Source organism: Corythoichthys intestinalis, chromosome 8 (genome assembly GCF_030265065.1).
Source record: "Corythoichthys intestinalis isolate RoL2023-P3 chromosome 8, ASM3026506v1, whole genome shotgun sequence".
NCBI lineage: Eukaryota > Metazoa > Chordata > Actinopteri > Syngnathiformes > Syngnathidae > Corythoichthys > Corythoichthys intestinalis.
In genome coordinates, this window is record NC_080402.1 from 43613686 (window position 1) to 43633374 (window position 19689).

The window sequence follows — 19689 nt, forward strand, 5'->3', positions numbered from 1 at the left end:
TCTTCAAATAATATTTGATGGTAGCAGTATTAAATTATACTATATTATAAGACAATATATCAAAAGAAAAACAATATATATAATGGTAGTCTTTAAATACTAATGAAATTCTTTTTCTAATGCGCTTTCTGCCTGTTTCACTCTTTCTTGTGATACGGTAATTGTGCCACAGTCTGTAATCTCAGTCACCCCCCAGCAGACCAGCGAGCAAAAGTGTCATTTTATGCAATCCACCGCAATTGAGCGATGTCATGAAAAGCCAAGAGCCCTCTGGGTCGAATTTTAGAATGAAGAAGAAAGGAGCATAAACGTGAAAAAAAAAAATTGGTATTTCATTGTTTTTATTATAATATATTATTTTAATCATTATTATTGGATGGTCCTGTGTAGTTGCAGTGCTTCATGATTTTATTTTATTTTTCAACCTCACCTGTCGAACTTAGTGGCCGTATCTGAACACCTGATTGAGCCAGGCACAGTAGGCTGCTAAAGTTAGGCGCTATTATGGTTATTTCATGCTGGTTTCACAATCAACAGCTATTTGACTAATATAACATAACATCCCACTTTCTTCTCTTCATAGATGCTGATGCTTCTGAAATATTTTCCTTCCATCTCTGTACATTCCGGGTCATCTTTTACAGCTCCCTTATCCACATCAGCACCAAGTCCAAGCTCGCCAAGTCCAGTACCCTCCCACACACAAACTGTTATTGGAAAAAGAAGTGCAGTGTGAGTGTTTAAATGTTTGTGGTGAAAATAGCTATTGTTGTGGGGATATTTGGGAGGGGGCACCAGCAAATATGTTGCCTTGGGTACCAAATTGGTAAAAAACAGCCCTGGTTAGCGCAAAGGGTTGTCTGTGTGTGTGTCCTACGACTGACTGGTGACAAGTTCAGTCTTTAGTCCGTCTTTCGCCCGTAATTAGCTGGGAAAGGCTCATAGGCAGAGTCTTACTTTTGTGGCAGTGGGGGGCAAAAATGTTGATGACCCCGAAACGCAGTGTCAGCAATAATATTAACTTAGTTACAAGATATATGTTCGGATAGTAGCTTAAAAGGGTGTAACGGTACATGTATTTGTATTGAACCGTTTCGGTACGTGGTGCTCGGTTCGGAACGGAGGCGTACCGAACGAGTTTCTGACGTAATGTAACCCTTACTTTTCGAGGCTTTGAGTCGATCAGGTTACAGTTTCTTTGTGTAGATTATATTTACTCCGTCTTCTCTACTATAATGAGGACCAACACTGTATGACAGCATAACCCAGAAATGTCAACGGCGCGACAACGTGGCCGCCGCGAGAACGCAGTGAAACACGGGCGTTAAAGTCAATCAGCCAATGCACACCAGTCGCAGTGCGGCCGCGTGTTAGACGCGTCCCAGAAGCGGCTCAAAACGACGCACGCGAAAAGAACGGCAGAGTTTATTATTTGACGTGAGACGCGACCCTCCTGCGTCAATACCTCCACCGGTAGCTAGGATCGGGCAGACCGGAAGTCACTCGTGTAAAAATACAGCGGATCGGGTTGATTTTCAAACTAATATGCAATCGTAACCCACTTTTTGAGTCCATCAGATCTCTTGAGTGGTAGATCGGGGCACAGATGACTTGTCTTTGTTGATTTACTGCTGTCTTCTCTGCTATAATAATAACCAACACGGCCCCGTGTTCAATTCAAAACACTCCTACCACAACAAAACAAATAGGAACTAATATTCGCATAAGAACTAAAAGTTATACAACATAAATTATACAATATAAATGAATACTACATCACATTTGTAAAATATAAACACATAATAAATAATAGCCCATTTAAATAAAATAAATTGAAATGAGCTAAAACACCTGTAATTAAATAATAATAATACACAGATCCTGCTTACACAATTAAATTGATTAATTTCTGTGTGGCGCTTTAACTTGAGAAAATCCACCAATAAAGCTTTTGAAAACCGTTCATAAGAAAAAAAAAAAAGGTTCATTGAGGCATTTCATTTGTAAAATACATTTTAAAATCTTTGTCATTGGGATTGCTTTTCTCTTTAGCACAGGACTTCTTTTTTCTTCTTTCTTTCAGAAAGAAAGCTGACCAATACGCGGGGTCTGAAAGGCAAATTATTGTTGGATTATTAAATACCCGTTACTTTTTGAGCAGAATTCTAGCTTTGTATAGTCTAATGTTCCTATTGTTGAAAGCACAAAGGTGTGTAATAAACAACTATTATATACTTTATATTTTGCATTTTGTTTTCTTACTGTACCGAAAATGAACCGAACCGTGACCTCAAAACCGAGGTATGTACCGAATCGAGATTTTTTGTGTACCGTTAAACCCCTAGTAGCTTAGCCAATGCTCGTGCATACAGGCATCCCAGCTGTGTGTGTGCGAGCGTGAGCTTGCGTTTTTCTGACTTACCTATTGGAGAAGTAGACGCTGCATCCTTTTTAACTGAATATACCAGCCAGCAACATTTATAATAATACGTCGAAAATGTGTTTTTTGTTTCCCATCATTTTTTAGGGTTAACGTCTTTAGTGGAGCAAACTTTTGGCGGTGCTCTCCGGCATTTAATGGCCTTCATCTTTAAAGGGCAACTGAAGACCTTTCCGGATTTTGGTGTAATTTTACGAATATAAACTTTGGACGAGTTCGTCAAAACAACCATGACATTATCAACACGTAATTGCAAGGATAATTTGCTTTTTTTTAGTTTTTTTGCACTCCGTTAATGGTCCCTTTCGCAAACCCGGAAGTGTGACGTAGATTCCCTGACGCAACAGAGAAGACTATCCACAGCTAGCATAGCAGCAACAACGATGTCAGTGATATTCCCACAAAAGGTAACCAGTCAGGATCACTCTTTCGTGACGCTACCGATGGCAAAGGCTCCCAGGAAAGATGAACTACAAATAATCCCTACGTTTGAACCTGAGGCGTCAGATGACGGCGATTTACTTGACACAGCAGATGGCGTCATGATGGCAACTGACAGCGCGACACTTCACGAACGGGAGCGTGAGTGGTAAGCCTAAGTCCAGCATCGTGCTTTTTTTTATTAGAGAGAATGCGATTACATAGTTGTATATTTTTCCATGCTCTCCACATAGCTAAAACTGGATATTAGGTAATGGGACAGCGCCTACCGATCTAAATATGATAAAGCTAGCCCAAATGTGGCTAAATGAATGATATGTTATTGATTTTTCAAAATAAATGACAAAACAATGTTGTTTTCCAGGTGTTGCTGTAAACCGTCAAGTAATCACCCTTCCAGGAGTATGCCTGTGTCGTCAGGAGATCCCAGATGTGAGAGCCAAAATTGAGGAGGCTGAAGCACTGACAGGGGCATGAATTACATAAAAAAATAAAATAAATAAAACCATAAATTGTAAACAACACTGACACATTTTCTTGACTGTTTAATGTATTCTATTGGTATATAATATATTGTAATTATATCACATTCTGAAAAAAAATTCAATAGGCCACAATAATAAATGATACCAGATTTATGTTGAATCAGCATCAGTTTTCGCTGTCAGATTGTGACACGACATATAAGCTAAGTTGTACCAAGCACACAATGGCACACATCAAAGAACATATATTTAGTAAGCAACACAAAGTTAGGAGAGCAACGGACTAGCGCAACATTGAAAAATGATAATGGCAGTGGGAAATATGTATTTACTCTTTTCTGTAGCATGAAGTGTTCTCTATACAAAGATAATGCATTATCATTAAAATATGAAGGTAACTAGATTTTTCTTTTAAAAAATGTGTACTGTATATATGACTAGTTTATGATTTCATGTCATCAAAATTTGCTACATTTATTTCTCCTAAGTCATCCACATCTGATGTCGCAGACGGAAGAAATTCAGTGTCTGGCAGGCCTCATAGGATCTCTTCAGTCGTCATCGCTGGACACCGCATCACTTGGGTCATCATATGACTCGACCCACTCTCTCTTGATTTTGGGAAACTGGGTGGCGACTGACTTGCAACGGTTTTTTCATCGTGTTGAGGGTTTCCGCCGCTTCATTTTTTATGTTTGGCTTCCTGGAGAAAAAAAAAAACAAATCAGCAGCATGAAAATATTGGATTTTTTTATTTTAATTTAATAATAATTTCTTGGTGATCAAATAATAATGCCCTAGTCAAAGCAGCATTTATTTCATGCTATTGTTCCCTCTTCAAATAGGCAGACCTTGATGTTGAAGTATAATAGTTATTGTTTTATTGAGATGTATTTGATACATTAGGGCCTGGCAGAGGATTGTTTTATATGTAGGCTTTATATTTACCCTGTGACAGGCCAAAAAACAACGAGCCAAGGACCTATTTGGTGCTGGGGACATTTGAATTTACATAATACCTATTTATATAGTAATAAAATCACATGAGTAGACCTGTCAGCAAACCTATCTACTTATGACAGGGCAACAGCAACAACAACAAAAAATGTCGCGCTTCAACAAACAAGCAGTAGGAGTCCCCCTCGTTTATCAACAGAAGTGCATCAGATTTTAGAATCAGAAAGGTAAGGGTCTACTTACGTATTTGTAAAACCACGGTTGCATTGTTGTAGGTTTTCAAAGCTGTCGTGGCTGAAATGATGAAAACAATGAGTCGATTGGGGGACCTGTATGCATGCTCACAAAAACGGTCCAAACCTTTGCAGGAAAAGTTTTTTTGGACCACTCCTAGAGTCTCGAGTCTTCCTGTGAGCAATTCATCGCTACACATCGAGATGGCATGACGAATCCCGCGAGTAAAACCCAGAAAATGTTTGCAATATATGGCGAGGATAGCGTGGTGCTATATTTCCGTGTTCAGAGTGGTGGCGAGGCTTCCTGGAAGTTACATCATGAGGTAGCGGTCGGCAGGACGGCGCGTCCCTCGTTGCTATGGTGTTGCTATGGCCATAACTCAAAAACTACGCGGTCAGTTATTATTATTATTTTTTCATGTGACTTTTGAGACAGCGAATGATGCATTTAATACAATTCAACTGAGTAAAACACTCAAGAGCGAAATCCGAAAAGCTCTTCAGTTGCCCTTTAATCCTTGGTTCTCGCTCAGTAGTTGTCGCTTTTGAAAGCTTAGGTTTGAAAAAATTACATATAGCAATCTTGCATCTTCTGTCCTCAGGTGTTTTTTCTTTGGCTAAGCAAAGCAAATGACCGTCTCTAAGGTGCTAGTAACAATGATCCGTAGACTTCATGATGATATTGACGGGACACGGGGCGCGGGGCCGATTTATAGGGGGGAATGCATTGTTGGCGTGGCCGTCAAAGCTGAACCAGTGGAATCATAGACAAAGAGCTTTTTTCGTTGAAAATTCATGTGAATAAATGCTTAAATCACTGAATTCTTTATAGATATGAATGTAAAACAGTCTCGATTCTTGGTTAAAAGCAAAAAAAAACGTGCAATTAGCATTTATTTTACGTAAATATGTCGAAGTATGATGCTAGTCTGTCAGTCAATGTGGCGGCCGCCATACGTAAAATCTTTTCTGGTAAAAAATTTTTGTGAATAAATGCTTAAATCCCTGAATTCTTTATAGATATGGACGTAAAACAGTGTCGATTCTTGGTTAAAAGCAAAAAAAAAAAAAAAAAAAGCAAAAAAAAAAAAAAAAAAACAAACGTGCAGTTAGCATTATTTTACGTAAATATGTCAAAGTACGATGCTAGTCCGTCAGTCAATGTGGCGGACGCCATACGTAAACAGAGTTTTCCGGTGAAAATTCTTGTGAATAAACGTTTAAATCCCTGAATTATTTATAGATATGGACGTATAACAGTCTCGATTCTTGGTTAAAAGTAAAAAATTTGTGAAGTTAGCATTTATTTTACGTAAATACGTCAAAGTACGATGCTAGTCTTTTCAGTCAATGTGGCGCCCGCCATATGTAAACAGAGCTTTTATGGTGAAAATTCTTGTGAATAAATGTTTAAATCCCTGAATTCTTGATAGATATGGACGTATAACAATCTCGATTCTTGGTTAAAAGTAAGAAAAGGTGAAGTTAGCATTCGTTTTACGTAAATATGTCGAAGAATGATGCTAGTATGTTAGACAATGAGACGGCAGCCTTACAAGAAAGAGCTTTTTACGTTGAAAATTCTTGTGGAAAAATGAAAAATATAATAATTACCTTGAATCGTCGAATAAATCACTCCTGACACAATCCTTCCTGTTTGTATACGGTACAGCTTTCGTACTTTTTCAACATAAATCCGGCGTTGGATCACTGCATGTGTCGCTGCGACTGACTGCGAATAAGTGAAGCGGATTGTGGGATGCCCCCTTACTTGAAGGCGTGGCACAGTGAAGGTTGAATCTGACCCGTTAATCTCATTATGAAGTCTATGAATTATCGGTCTGAAAAATAATTTTGACCCATCATACATTTTTTTTGTTAATTTCATTAATTTATGTTGTTTGTTTTATTGCTTTACAACTTCTATAGACAACATTTTATGCCCTCCCCGCTGACCCCTCCTCCCCTTAATCTCCGTGCATGGATAGGCTCCAGCACCCTGCGACCCTGCCTGGCATAGATAAAGGGTGTTTGAAAAGGGATGGATAGAAGTTTGCTCACTCTTATTTACCGATTGTTGTTGTCGCTTTTGAAAGCTTAGGTTTGAAAAAATTACATATAGCAATCTTGCATCTTCTGTCCTCAGGTGTTTTTTCTTTGGCTAAGCAAAGCAAATGACCATCTCTAAGGTGCTAGTAACAATGATCCATAGACTTCAAAATGATATTGACGGGACACGGGGCGCGGGGCCGATTTATAGGGGGACTGCATTGTTGGCGTGGCCGTCAAAGCTGAACCAGTGGAATCACAGACAAAGAGCTTTTTTCGTTGAAAATTCATGTGAATAAATGCTTAAATCACTGAATTCTTTATAGATATGGATGTAAAACAGTCTCGATTCTTGGTTAAAAGCAAAAAAAACCATGCAATTAGCATTTATTTTACGTAAATATGTCGAAGTATGATGCTAGTCTGTCAGTCAATGTGGCGGCCGCCATACGTAAAATCTTTTCTGGTGAAATTTTTTGTGAATAAATGCTTAAATCCCTGAATTCTTTATAGATATGGACATAAAACAGTGTTGATTCTTGGTTAAAAGCAAAAAAAAAAAAAAAAAAAAAAAAAAAACCAAACGTGCAGTTAGCATTTATTTTACGTAAATATGTCAAAGTACGATGCTAGTCCGTCAGTCAATGTGGCGGCCGCCATACGTAAACAGAGTTTTCCGGTGAAAATTCTTGTGAATAAACGTTGAAATCCCTGAATTATTTATAGATATGGACGTATAACAGTCTCGATTCTTGGTTAAAAGTAAAAAAAATTGTGAAGTTAGCATTTATTTTACGGAAATACGTCAAAGTACGATGCTAGTCTGTCAGTCAATGTGGCGCCCGCCATACGTAAACAGAGCTTTTCTGGTGAAAATTCTTGTGAATAAATGTTTAAATCCCTGAATTCTTGATAGATATGGACGTATAACAGTCTCGATTCTTGGTTAAAAGTAAGAAAAGGTGAAGTTAGCATTCGTTTTATGTAAATATGTCGAAGAATGATGCTAGTATGTTAGACAATGAGACGGCAGCCTTACAAGAAAGAGCTTTTTACGTTGAAAATTCTTGTGGAAAAATGAAAAATATAATAATTACCTTGAATCGTCGAATAAATCACTCCTGACACAATCCTTCCTGTTTGTATACGGTACAGCTTTCGTACTTTTTCAACATAAATCCGGCGTTGGATCGCTGCATGTGTCGCTGCGACTGACTGCGAATAAGTGAAGCGGATTGTGGGATGCCCCCTTACTTGAAGGCGTGGCACAGTGAAGGTTGAATCTGAGCCGTCAATCTCATTATGAAGTCTATGAATTATCGGTCAGAAAAATAATTTTGACCCATCATACATTTTTTTTGTTAATTTCATTAATTTATGTTGTTTGTTTTATTGCTTTACAACTTTTATAGACAACATTTTATGCCCCCCCACCTAATCTCCGTGTATGGATAGGCTCCAGCACCCTGCGACCCTGCCTGGCATAGATAAAGGGTGTTTGGAAAGGGATGGAACGATGTTTGCTTACTCTTATTTACCGATTCAATGCTACCATCTGGCGGTAATTAAGTCAAAATAAAAGGGATCTACTACGTCATATCGTGACAAAAATATTCGTATGTTAAATTCCAGCTGTCGAATCCAGAGCACCCTAGGAATATTATACTGTACATAGCAAATATACACAGAGAGAGAGTTTTTGTTAAGCATAATAACGGTACCTTTTCAATTTTGCGTGTAGAGCGTAATTGTAATATTCAAAGATGGCACTAGATGATGCTAAAGACTGATCTAAGTTTCCAATTTTGACCAATTTGAGTACATAGTTTTGTGTACTGTTAAAACTGTCGACTTACAAAAAAAAAAAAAACAACAACAACAAACCATTACATACACAGACCGCAGCCATTTTCTACAATCGCGTATTGTTTAGTTTTCTACTACTTTATTCATTGCCTATCACTTCCGCATTTCCAGAGGATTAGCGTTCTCTACACACTTCCTGTGTGTGTGCGTATGAGCGTTCACGTGACAATCAGCCAGTTTCTGAGTTCTGACGCTGAGGCAAGCTGCAGAGAGCACAACATAGACTTGCTAACAAACTTTGACTTTCACTAAACGCTGCTGACCATCCAGGATGTTTTCTCTCGGGGAGAAAATGGAGTTTCTCATAGCAAACCCCTTTTCAACACCTGTTGGCCAGAGAATCGGTGAGTAGCACTACGATTGAGCGGTCAGTTCATATATTGACCTATTTGTATGTTTCAAGTTCAAATGAAATCGAGGTGTCATCCAAATTTGTCAGTCAGCACCACGATAACATATCACGCGACTGAGACTGAGGCAGGCGTTAGGTGAGTCCCTTTAATCTGTCAATTGATTGGCTGCTTTTTGTTAAACGCTAACTCAGGCTGCCAATGAATGTAGGAACTTAATTTTAATGGTAATATTCGGATGTTAAGATAATCATTGTAGACAATGCCCCAACATTTGAAGAACTGTTCTGTTTTCAATGCAGACGTGCCATCACCTGCAGTTTTCTTTTTTATTAGAACCAGCAGGGGGAGTCATATATACAGGGGTGAAAGTGGGCCAGAACGGTCAGGAACGCAGTTCCGGTATAAGATTCAGGGCCGGAATGCTGTTCTGGTACATGGTGCTTTGATTCAGAAAATATGACAGCAACTGTCAAAACGCTATGTAAAAAAAAAAAAAATGCTAAGCTGCCACACATGGCACAATATACCAACATCAGATTTACATACACAAGTGTTAACAACAAGCATAATAAAGTGCTTGTGTAGCGTAATCCGTTTCCACCAATATTTAGTATTGATTTTATTCCACGGACGGCATGGCGTTCTCCCCAGCTGCTGCAGTCATCTGAGTCTGACGATGATGAGTCACGTCAATGTGCGAATGCAAGCAGCAAAGCAAAACGTCTGGACTCATTTAGCCGTTCAATTGGCTGACATACTGACATGTGATCAGCAGAGATGGTTAGCTCTGATTGGTTCAAATGTGCATGTTTTCTGGAAGAGCAAAAAAAAACAAAAAACTTTTTGAATTGATGCGAAAGGCCAAAAGGGCAATGCAACATAAAATGGATCAAATCTTTAAGAGCAACGAAAGAGTTGAGGAGGCTTATTTATCATATTTAGTTTTATTTGCTCTGATGGGGAGGTTCAGAACATCTTAGCTGTCAATGTGCACTTTGGACTTATATTTGTTCATTTTTGTTAGGCTACTTATTCATTTCCTTATGATTGAAAAAAGTCAATGTTTGTGCGATTTTCGAAATATATTCCATTTCACTCTGCATAATATAAGTCATTTGTACATATTTTTCTGAATGTATTTTACATCTTTATTATTAAAAAAAAAAAAGGTAAATGTTAACATTAACTTCAATTTGAATATATATCGTATGTTCTTAAGTAGTAAAAATTGAGATTTGGCATTTAGTATGTGAGGAAATGACGGAAAATAAAAATTAGGAGATGGAGGTTGGGATTATTGCTGTTTTTGTTAACATTTATTTTGAAAATCATTGAAAAAATACGATTTTGAATGAAAAAATAAATAAAATTTCTGGCTCCATGGCAACCTTCACGTCTGGGAGCAAAAAATTCTAGCCACTTTCACCCCTGCATATATATCAATGTGTGTACTGTATAATCCAATTAAAACAAACAAAACATAAAAAAAATAAATAAATAATAATAATAATAATAACTCTTTCAGTACAATTTGTGATGATGCAAGATACGACTCCAGAGAGGCAGCCCTCCCAGTCCAAATGGATTAGATGTCTATCACTGTCAATGGCAGCCAATTAGTTAATTTAGTCATAACTTGCATTTTACTACTCAAAAAGTATCTACCTGATAAGAATATTTCTACCTAAACTGTGATTTTGTCAAAATACTGTTGCTGGCCATACCTATTTATTTATTATTTTCAGCTCAGATGGAACAAAAACAATATTTTAATTCAGATAAACAATACTAAGAAAATAATTACTTTATATGTATTATAGACTGTAAATTAAAATTTAAATTGATATGTTGCTATTTGCATTTGCTTTTGCCCTGGTTTGCAATGAAATATATCTTTCTGTATTAGGTAAGAATGTGAGTTTGGACAAGGAGGTTCAGAACATGAGACTGTCCCTTATGAAACAGAACATTTGCATAATTTCTTACAACAGCCACTTAACGGGGGGAAATGGTTTTACAATAAATGGCTTTGGGACGAATCAATTGATCATTCCAATACTTCCTTCAATCTTTCTACCAACTTTATGATAGTTGATGATTACAACTCAAGGCCCTTTTTCTGTCCCAGACTGAGTATCCCAAAGCACCAAGCAAGGTTCAGTCATGCATATAGTGGGGCGGGCCCCCCAAGGAGGGTGCAGAGCGATGCCGGGGGTGGCACATGTGACCTTGGGTAACATAGTTTTTTGCTGTACTAGAATAAAGTGTAATTGCACATCCACTTAGCGGGTGGAAGTTCTGCTCTCATTTTCAGAGTGTGCACAGGTTTTTTGAACCAAACAAGAGCACACAGCAAAGAGCACTGGAGATATGAAGAGCCCAGTTGAGGAATTATGACAAAGCGTACGTAGCGTTTGGCTTTTGGCTTTCACTTTTAATCCAGTGGGAGACGAGGAAATGTCAGTCTGTTTACTGTGTTTAAAAATGTTTGCAGCAGGCTGCAGGAAGCCAAATCAATTAAGACTTCACTTAAAGACACTAGACCCCAATCACACTGATAAGCCACTTATTGTTTTTTTTTTCCAACGAAAACGTGCTGAATATTGTCAAAAATTGTCCCGCTTTGTCAGTGTTGCATCAGTAAACCAGCGAGTACTTTTAGTATCCTATAATGTAGTATACCAAGTTGCTCAGTGCAAAATAACCACACCTTAGTGAAGGAGCTGATTTTACCAACAGCAAAAATTAAAACTATGTCCAATGACACGGTTCTAATAATTTTTGTTTTTTTTTTTCATTCAAATTGTTTGGCATATTGTCCTAATGAGTAAATGTTGCTAATCAATTAGAATTTATTATTGTTTATTGATTTTATTAAATTTTATTTTTCAATATCATGATCAAAAAATGTATCTTCAGGGTATTTTTACAGTTTAGGTGTGATTTGTATTTTTTATTATTTTGTTTAAATTCTGGCAAATTGATGCGCTTTGTCTTTTCTGTTTCAAATAAAACAATGTTAATAAAGTTATACTTTATTGTAGGTTGATATATTTTAATATTAAAATGGACACAATGCTATGCAGAGGTGTACTTATAATAATAATTTTATTGACAAATTATACTACTTACAGCTGCGGCAGAGAGTTGGGGGGGACGCGAAATGTTTGCGTCTTTGGTGATGGGGGGGGCGTAACAGAAAATAATTGAGAAGCACTGACTTAGACGACTGTGAGACCCTAATGTCATATTGCGTTTGGAATAAACTACCCAAAAAATAAGCATGTTCTTCTGGATGAATTGGCCATTATTGCAGTAGACATATGCTACTTTTTTTTTTTCCCCAAGAAACTCGTGACGTGTTGTTTTTGTGTCCACATACTTCTGTCCGTGTAATCTACAAGTGCACTGGCAGTGTTGTTGCTTTTAAAGTGTCTTAGGTTTTTTGTGTAATAGTTAAACAGAAGTACTAATTAATACTATGTTCACAGTGAAAAATGGGAGTTAGCACTAAGTTCCACACTTATCTACTCATTCCATGCAACTGATGTGCTTTTTTGAGGTGTCAAATAAAAGACATTCCAGTTTATGTTAAATGATTCTGTCTTCTTTTGAAAAATATAGCATCGAGTGAAGATTGACAGGTGAAACCAGGAAATTCAGATATATCTGCGCACTCAATTAGTGACAGAATGTTGCAAGGACTTCGCAACTCTTCCCACCTCCTATCTCATTCACTCATTCTCGCACATAAATGCCAGTGGGGCTTCAGCTCCTTATGAGCCAAACAACCAGCTGACAGTCACATGAAATGCACGGAGCTGTAAAGTGGAAGTGGAAGGGGGAGTAGATGCAACAGAGTAGATGGGGTAGATAAGCATGGAGAGGGGGGCGAAAGGATTGAAGGAGATTTAAAGAGGTTATTAGGAACACGTGAGGTCTGAAAAAAGTTGGCTGTTGTTACAAAATAGTTTAAGTTTAGGTTTCTATGTGTCCGTCAGAATCAAATGTGTTTACTAATCTGTGCTATTTTTGGAAAATGTATGCATATGTGTCAATATTATTGTCGCCTATAATTTGTTGCAATCTAACAACTGATACATTTTCAGGAACTATTATGTCCGTCAAAATATATTAGATTTAAATCATTTCGGTTTCCATACAGTTGTATTGCCTGTATTTTATATCGCTTCACTAGTTCTCAATGCCTTTTCCTCCTTTTTTGGTTTTCAGAGCAAGCAACCAGTGGGTCTCGACAGTCAGAGGACTGGGGCCTTAACATGGAGATTTGTGACATCATCAATGAGACAGACGAGGGGTATGATGAAATAATATCATTTGTTATGATCAGTTATTTAAGTCGTGTTTGAAGTGGTCTGTAGAGAAACAACAACAACAAAAAACAGTGAAAGTAAAGCAACCTCTGCTGCCTATTACAGTATATGTAGTGGTAGTTGTTAGAAGGGAGCTAATTGCATTTTGGTGCAAATCTAGGTAAAAATGCAGAGCGCCACAGTATTTCTGCTGTTTAAGCCACACTTGAATGCAAATACTCGTAATCTTTATGATCTTTCATGATTTGCTTTATTCTAAACCACAATTTTACTTTACTTACACACTAAAAAAGTACAGACGAACTTTACAGTGAATATTATAGTACCATAAGTAGCGGTGCACATTTTGTCTAGAATGAAAAGTTTACGGGTTCAGATTTTCATGAAACCTGCATGAACTCCCTGTGCTTGTATGTTTTTTTTTTTTTTTAATTTTATCTTTTTGCTTTTTTTAAATTGGTTTCAAAAATATGCATGTCATCTTCACTGAAAACTAAGTTGTCTCTAAATGTGTCTTTGAGTATGATTGTTTGTTTATATTAGCGGGGCAACCAAGTCCCCAGTCTTTCCCAAAGCCAACTAATATTGACTTCGGTGTACCCGCGATTCCGATGAGGACAAGGCAGTACAAAATGTACAGCTATAATAGTTAAATCTAATGAATTTAATTTTCAAAGACACATTCAATTTCTCTTCACTCCCTTCATTGTCTTACATCCACATCTGTGACACGGTACATTGCTGAGAAAAATGTTGTTTTTAAAAAAAAATTATTTATTTTTGAAATTGTGTTGTCATTTTAACCTTGGCATTTCCTTGTGCTGAACATTCTAAGTGAATCATGCTTTGATGTGCCAAACCCTGCCAATTAGTTGCAATGCATTTTTGTTTGCTGTAACTGGGCATCGGTTGTACAAGATCATTTTAGTATGCGGTACAATAACCTTTCTTGAGTTCTTAATTCCTGCAGAATGATGCAAAACAACGTTCATCAATTATCAAACATCCTCATCATCAATTAATTAGTACAATGATTGTAAAGGATATAACGTCTCGTCTTTAACATGTTTTCCAGTCCTAAAGATGCAGTCAAAGCTATTAAGAAGAGAATTGTGGGTAACAAAAACTTCAGAGAAATCATGTTGGCCCTTACTGTGAGTATTTATGTGTTTTTATTTATTTATTTATTTGTTTTGTTTTTGTTTTGTGCTGAGTGTATAGTGTGCTTATACAAAAAAATCAATAAAACAATTAGTTTTTCAACAAACAGTACCTTTGTTGTTTGGGACAGTACTTTATTATTTCCTGTCTCATAGGTTCTAGAGGCATGCGTAAAGAACTGTGGCCATCGTTTCCATGTTTTTGTGGCATCGCAAGAGTTTGTTGAAGGAGTTTTGGTGCGAGCCATTTTACCCAAATATAACCCGCCCACTGCCCTCCATGACAGAGTGCTGAGTCTCATACAGGTATCTAAACTCTATTTTTTCCGTAAGCTTTTAGAGTTCATGTATTTTCTTATGGCACTAATGGATGTTACAGTTAATGTTCTTGTGAGCTCGTACTTAAAAGTAAGATGATGAGTTCTCTTGAATAAGGATTACAGGAAATGTTAATGTTCTTTGTCTTCTCTTTTCTCCTTGTTATTTATATGAATACATATTTGTTATGTCTCCATGGAGTTATACTGAGGGTTCTCTGTGCTTTTCTCAGTCATGGGCTGACGCGTTCCGTACTTCCCCCTCTCTTGCGGGTGTGGTGTATGTTTACGATGACCTGAGGAGACGAGGGTTGGAATTTCCCATGACAGACCTTGATGCGCTATCTCCCATTCACACTCCCAGCAGGGTGAGTCTTTCTGCAGGCGGGTAAAAATACTTCATAACAGTTTATATCAAAATGGCATAATGTCTATAATGTACTGGTAATTACTATACTAATAGACATCTGTCTAATGTTGTGTTCTACCTTCATTGCCATCAGACTGTGCCTGAAAACGAAACCAATGAGTCCAAGGATGCTCCTCCCAATCAGTCACAACAACAAACACCTTCCAAATCTTCTGCTACAAATGCATCACCTGCATCCCAGCCCAGTGAAGAACTAGGTGCTCTCTCTGCAGCACAGGTACCACCTCTACAATAGAAAATCTCATCGAGATGAAAAACAGGACTTGGTTATCCAGATTTTTAATCCCATTTATTTGATATGCTGTATACTGTGTACACTCCTTTACATAGGTGTATTTGGTTTATTTCCAAATTCAATTGTTGCAAGTACCTCCCATTTATTTGCACTAATGCATCATATGAAAACACTAGCACATGGAGAATATGCACACTTCACACACATAGGCCTGACATAAGGGTAAAATACAGAACCTGAAAAATTAGAGATGACTTTTTAACCGATAACTGATATCCCGATACTGTATTGTCCAACTCCAAAAATTCAATACTGATATACTTGGTCGTGGACTTAACATTTTATGGCTAATTGTATTGTAATGCCCCACTGGATGCTTTACTAATGATGAATGTAACAAGTTTATGGTTTTGCAACTGAACATAGTGTGGCAATAAGAGAACAACTTCAACTGAAATTATGGGGAAAGTGGCTATATTGCATCACTATATTTATTGTTGAAATTTAAATAGTGCAAACATCAGTTTTTTTGATCAAGTGCAAAGGGCCAATAAGGCACTTATTCTGTCCTCAATGTGTGTGTGGGTACACAAATCAAAAGATAGCTAACAAATCAGGCTCTAAAAAGAAGTTAGACGTTGGAGTAAAGTTGAATTGGCTTTCTCTTGACAAGAGCTCTGATACTTTTTTGTAAAACTGAAAACAACAAAATATTGCGTCAATAATATGAAATAGTCACAAAATATAGCAAAGTATACACCACGTGTCAATTTGAATAGCAACTGGTAGTGCATCTGGCAAGCAATGAAAAAATGTAGTCACATTTTTACTACAAATGCAAACAAAACGAAATATACACATCTCCAATATACTACACAATGCTCTGGCTCTACTACACAACTGCTATGGTACACTGGCTGCAGACGTTTGCTCGTCCATTTAGCTCTCTCTATTCGCGATGAGCTTACGTCAACATATGGTACGTAAGCAGAAAGTGCTGAAACTTATTAAAACAAATGACCCCTTAGCGGCCTCAGGAGTCGACAAAACACCAGAAGCAAAGCCAGGCAATAAGTGGACATGACAGCACAGCCATATGCATACTGTATTGGCCCAAAACCGATAATGAAAAACCGATGTCGATATTATCCGATATCAATTTAAAATGCTTTTATCGGCCGATATAATCGGCTACCGGATAATATCGAACAATGCGACTAAAAATATCAGACCTGCGTACTCTCTATTGGCAGTCATAGGCAATAGCACCACCTGCTCATTGAGGAAGAGTGTTCTGGTAAGATGTTAATGATAAATAATACATAAGTAAAGTGAACAATACACTTGGCTTGGCAGGCTTTAAGGAGCCAATCCATGTTTATACAAGAAGCTGTTGTTACCTAAAGTGAAATGATAAACACTATTATATTGCATTGTAGGGGGTGCCATTTAATTTTTTTTTTCTCCCTTCTTTTGCCTTAGAAAGAAAAGCTGCAGCAAGAACTTTCACGTGTAAAGGGAAACCTTAATGTAATGTCTGAAATGCTGAATGAACTTAAACCTGGACAGAGCAAGCAGGATGATACGGAACTCCTGCAGGTGTGTATGTATTTTATGTTTTAGACAGTATATTATATTTACATTCTTACTGGCTTGCTGTAATTGTTTGAATTAAGGCTTTTTACTTTTATGACTTCACAGTGATCCTTCGCTATATTGCCCTTCAAACTTTGGGCCCCCAGTCCATTGCGGATTTTTTTCACTTAAAAGGAATTTAATAAATACAGTATTTTATTTAAAAATGTTAAGATATATGCATGCATATGTGTACAAATCTTTTTTTTTGTATATAACTCATTTATATCATAATTATTACATTTGCAGTGCTTAAAATCAATTAAAATGTACATATTCATATAAGGTTTTTGTTTGTTTTAATTTTACTTTGGGGGGAAAAAGGGGAAAACATGTCTTATATGTACTGTATATATCTCTTTCAAGTGCTGTTATATCTGAATAAATACATTAAACACAACCAAAAAAAATACTTAGCGGATTTTCATAGGGGTGAGGGGCAATCCCCGTTAAGCGTGAAAAACAAGGGATCACTGTATTACTGAACAGTCAAGGCTTTCTGTAAAATGTGTGAAATATCTGGTGCTAATGTTTAATTCTATTTTCTATGCAATAGCAGTCTATTAATCACTTTTCTGTCCTCTGTCAAAGCAGCAACTTTACTCAGTGTGTAAAAACATGCAGACTCGAGTGGTGGAACTCATTCCCCAATTGCTGGATGAAGAACTCATTGAGGAGCTTCTGGTGGTTAATGATGACCTCAACAACGCTTTCATTCGTTATGAAAGGTAAGTGTCAGCTTTTCTAATTTAGAGACATTTTTTATGCTGAATCTTAATCATAGTCTCTTTAGGTTTGACAGGCTTAACAAGGCACAAATTACAAATACTGAACAGGTACGTAGCATTCACATTCTGTATCTGTTTTACTAGTTATTCAAAATCTCAACATACACTCCACTTTAATAATCATCCTACCAGAGTTCTGTTAGCCGCCTGGACCTCATCGACCTTAGCCCAGAGCCCTCAGCAATGAGTCAACCCGCCGTCATTACAACAAACAATCAACCTGAAGTCAACAAGTGGACCAATGAGAGGCAGACTGCAAACCACAGTGAGTTTTAAGTCCATCTTATGTCTGACTCAGACTGCACGATTTCAGCCCGATTCTAGCCCAACAAACACGTTGTGGAGTATCTTTGACTTTTGTGGCGACGGTTTGTGTTGTTGGGGGCGGGTGGGGTGGTCACGATGTCTTGCGTAGTGTGACATAGCTACTGACTGACTGACAAAAAACTCTTTGTCAGCACTACTATTGCGCCAACCCATATTATGCTATTGTCGCAGCACATACAATATACTGTGAGTAGTCTACTAACGAAGTAAACATCCCTTCAAGTGACCCAGAAAACAATCTGGGTCACTTGAAGGGATGTTTACTCAGTTGTTGTTTTTTTTTTTTTTTTTTTTTTTTTTCCATGTTTATCATGTATCAGTGATTTTAAAAAATCTTCTCTTTCAGAAGATGAGGAAGAGTTTGACATGTTTGCACAAACCCGAGGCAGTTCCTTAGCAGAGCTGAGAAAGAGGTGAGTGGTAATTGACCTTTCGCAAACTCTCCCACCTAAACAGCCATTGACAATCATGTGTCCTAGAAACCGTTGTTAAGGGAGCATGATCCGACAAACTCTCGGATGCACCATTACTTAATTGATTGATTTGGTGGTTTTGAGATTGCCAAGTAGCATAAATCAACAAGCTGTGGACGTCTAAAATGGTGAAGCGAATTGCCTATTGCAGAGGTGCTCATTGTTTTTTGCTCCAAGATCTAATTTTCAAGCAGACATCCTCACACGATCTACCTCAACAGCGGTAATAGTTGTGTGGTAACAACTGTGTGATCAACATATGTGGTTACATTATAATTAACTATGTGCATTAAAAAAATATTTTTTGAGGGGGGCGAGGGGGTGTGCCACGAGCTACTCACACTAGCGTTTCAATCGATGTAATGTATACCCCTGGCCTATAAAATATCTAAATCAGACACGAGGTATCCCAGGATTATATCTGTATGAATGCGGTTCATTCCCTTCCCAAAGCCGAAAAAAACAACTGGATTCCAATGTATTAGCAGTAGGGACGTATGGCGTCCCTCCCAGCTACTCACTCCAAAATAAATAGGCAAACAAAGGTGTTTCTCTTAACGTAAGATTAAGCCAACGCGGGAGGCTAACGAGCTGTCTTGCCCAGGGGCGTAGGTTTGCATAGGGACAGTAGGGACATAACACTACCAACTTTTCAGGATGCCTAAATTGTCCCCACTAACTTTTAAGCAACGTTATTTGCATTATATCATGAGTTCACTTTTATAGGTAAAGTAGATTGTTTTCCCATATGTTGTAAGGATAGAATTGATCCTACCTGCCTAACCCTATGAAGTGAATCATTTTCATGATGTTCAGACTTACAATTACCCCTTTTCACTTGCTGAATGTGCCAGTCCAATTTCCCTCCTCAAATGCACATTTGATTGGCTGATGACTGGCATTCATCTAAAATGTATTTACATTTATTTTCTACATACTGCTGCTATCACTAAAACCTTAATCTATATCTATACTTACTAGTATACAGTACATAAATGGAACTATGTCTGTGTGTGGGGGTGTGTGCATGTCGAAATTTGACACAGTTGTACTTAATGTGTCTGGGAGTGTTCCTCGATGAATTTGATCTCTGTAGGCCTCCATCTAGTGCGGAAAATTAATTCGAAAGTCCAATAATTAGCATTGAAAATTTGACCTGATTG

At 37.5% G+C, this 19689-nt stretch overlaps 1 protein-coding gene across 4 annotated transcripts in view; it reads left to right on the plus strand.

The window, feature by feature from the left end:
• LOC130920013 (target of Myb1 membrane trafficking protein-like) overlaps nt 1–19689 on the plus strand; it is a 64186-nt gene that overhangs the window by 41944 nt on the left and 2553 nt on the right. Inside the window, exons 4-14 of one of the 4 annotated variants that reach the window (XM_057842754.1) lie at nt 584–732; nt 13061–13145; nt 14237–14315; nt 14478–14627; nt 14872–15006; nt 15142–15285; nt 16786–16902; nt 17533–17666; nt 17732–17774; nt 17859–17991; nt 18400–18466. In XM_057842754.1, coding sequence (XP_057698737.1) covers nt 13108–13145; nt 14237–14315; nt 14478–14627; nt 14872–15006; nt 15142–15285; nt 16786–16902; nt 17533–17666; nt 17732–17774; nt 17859–17991; nt 18400–18466 — 1040 coding nt within the window. In that variant the 5' untranslated portion in view covers nt 584–732; nt 13061–13107. Of the gene's footprint in view, nt 1–583; nt 733–8580; nt 8819–8915; nt 8963–13060; nt 13146–14236; nt 14316–14477; nt 14628–14871; nt 15007–15141; nt 15286–16785; nt 16903–17532; nt 17667–17731; nt 17775–17858; nt 17992–18399; nt 18467–19689 lie in introns of those variants that run through there. The other 3 variants (XM_057842753.1, XM_057842752.1, XM_057842755.1) reach the window with 3 other exon arrangements.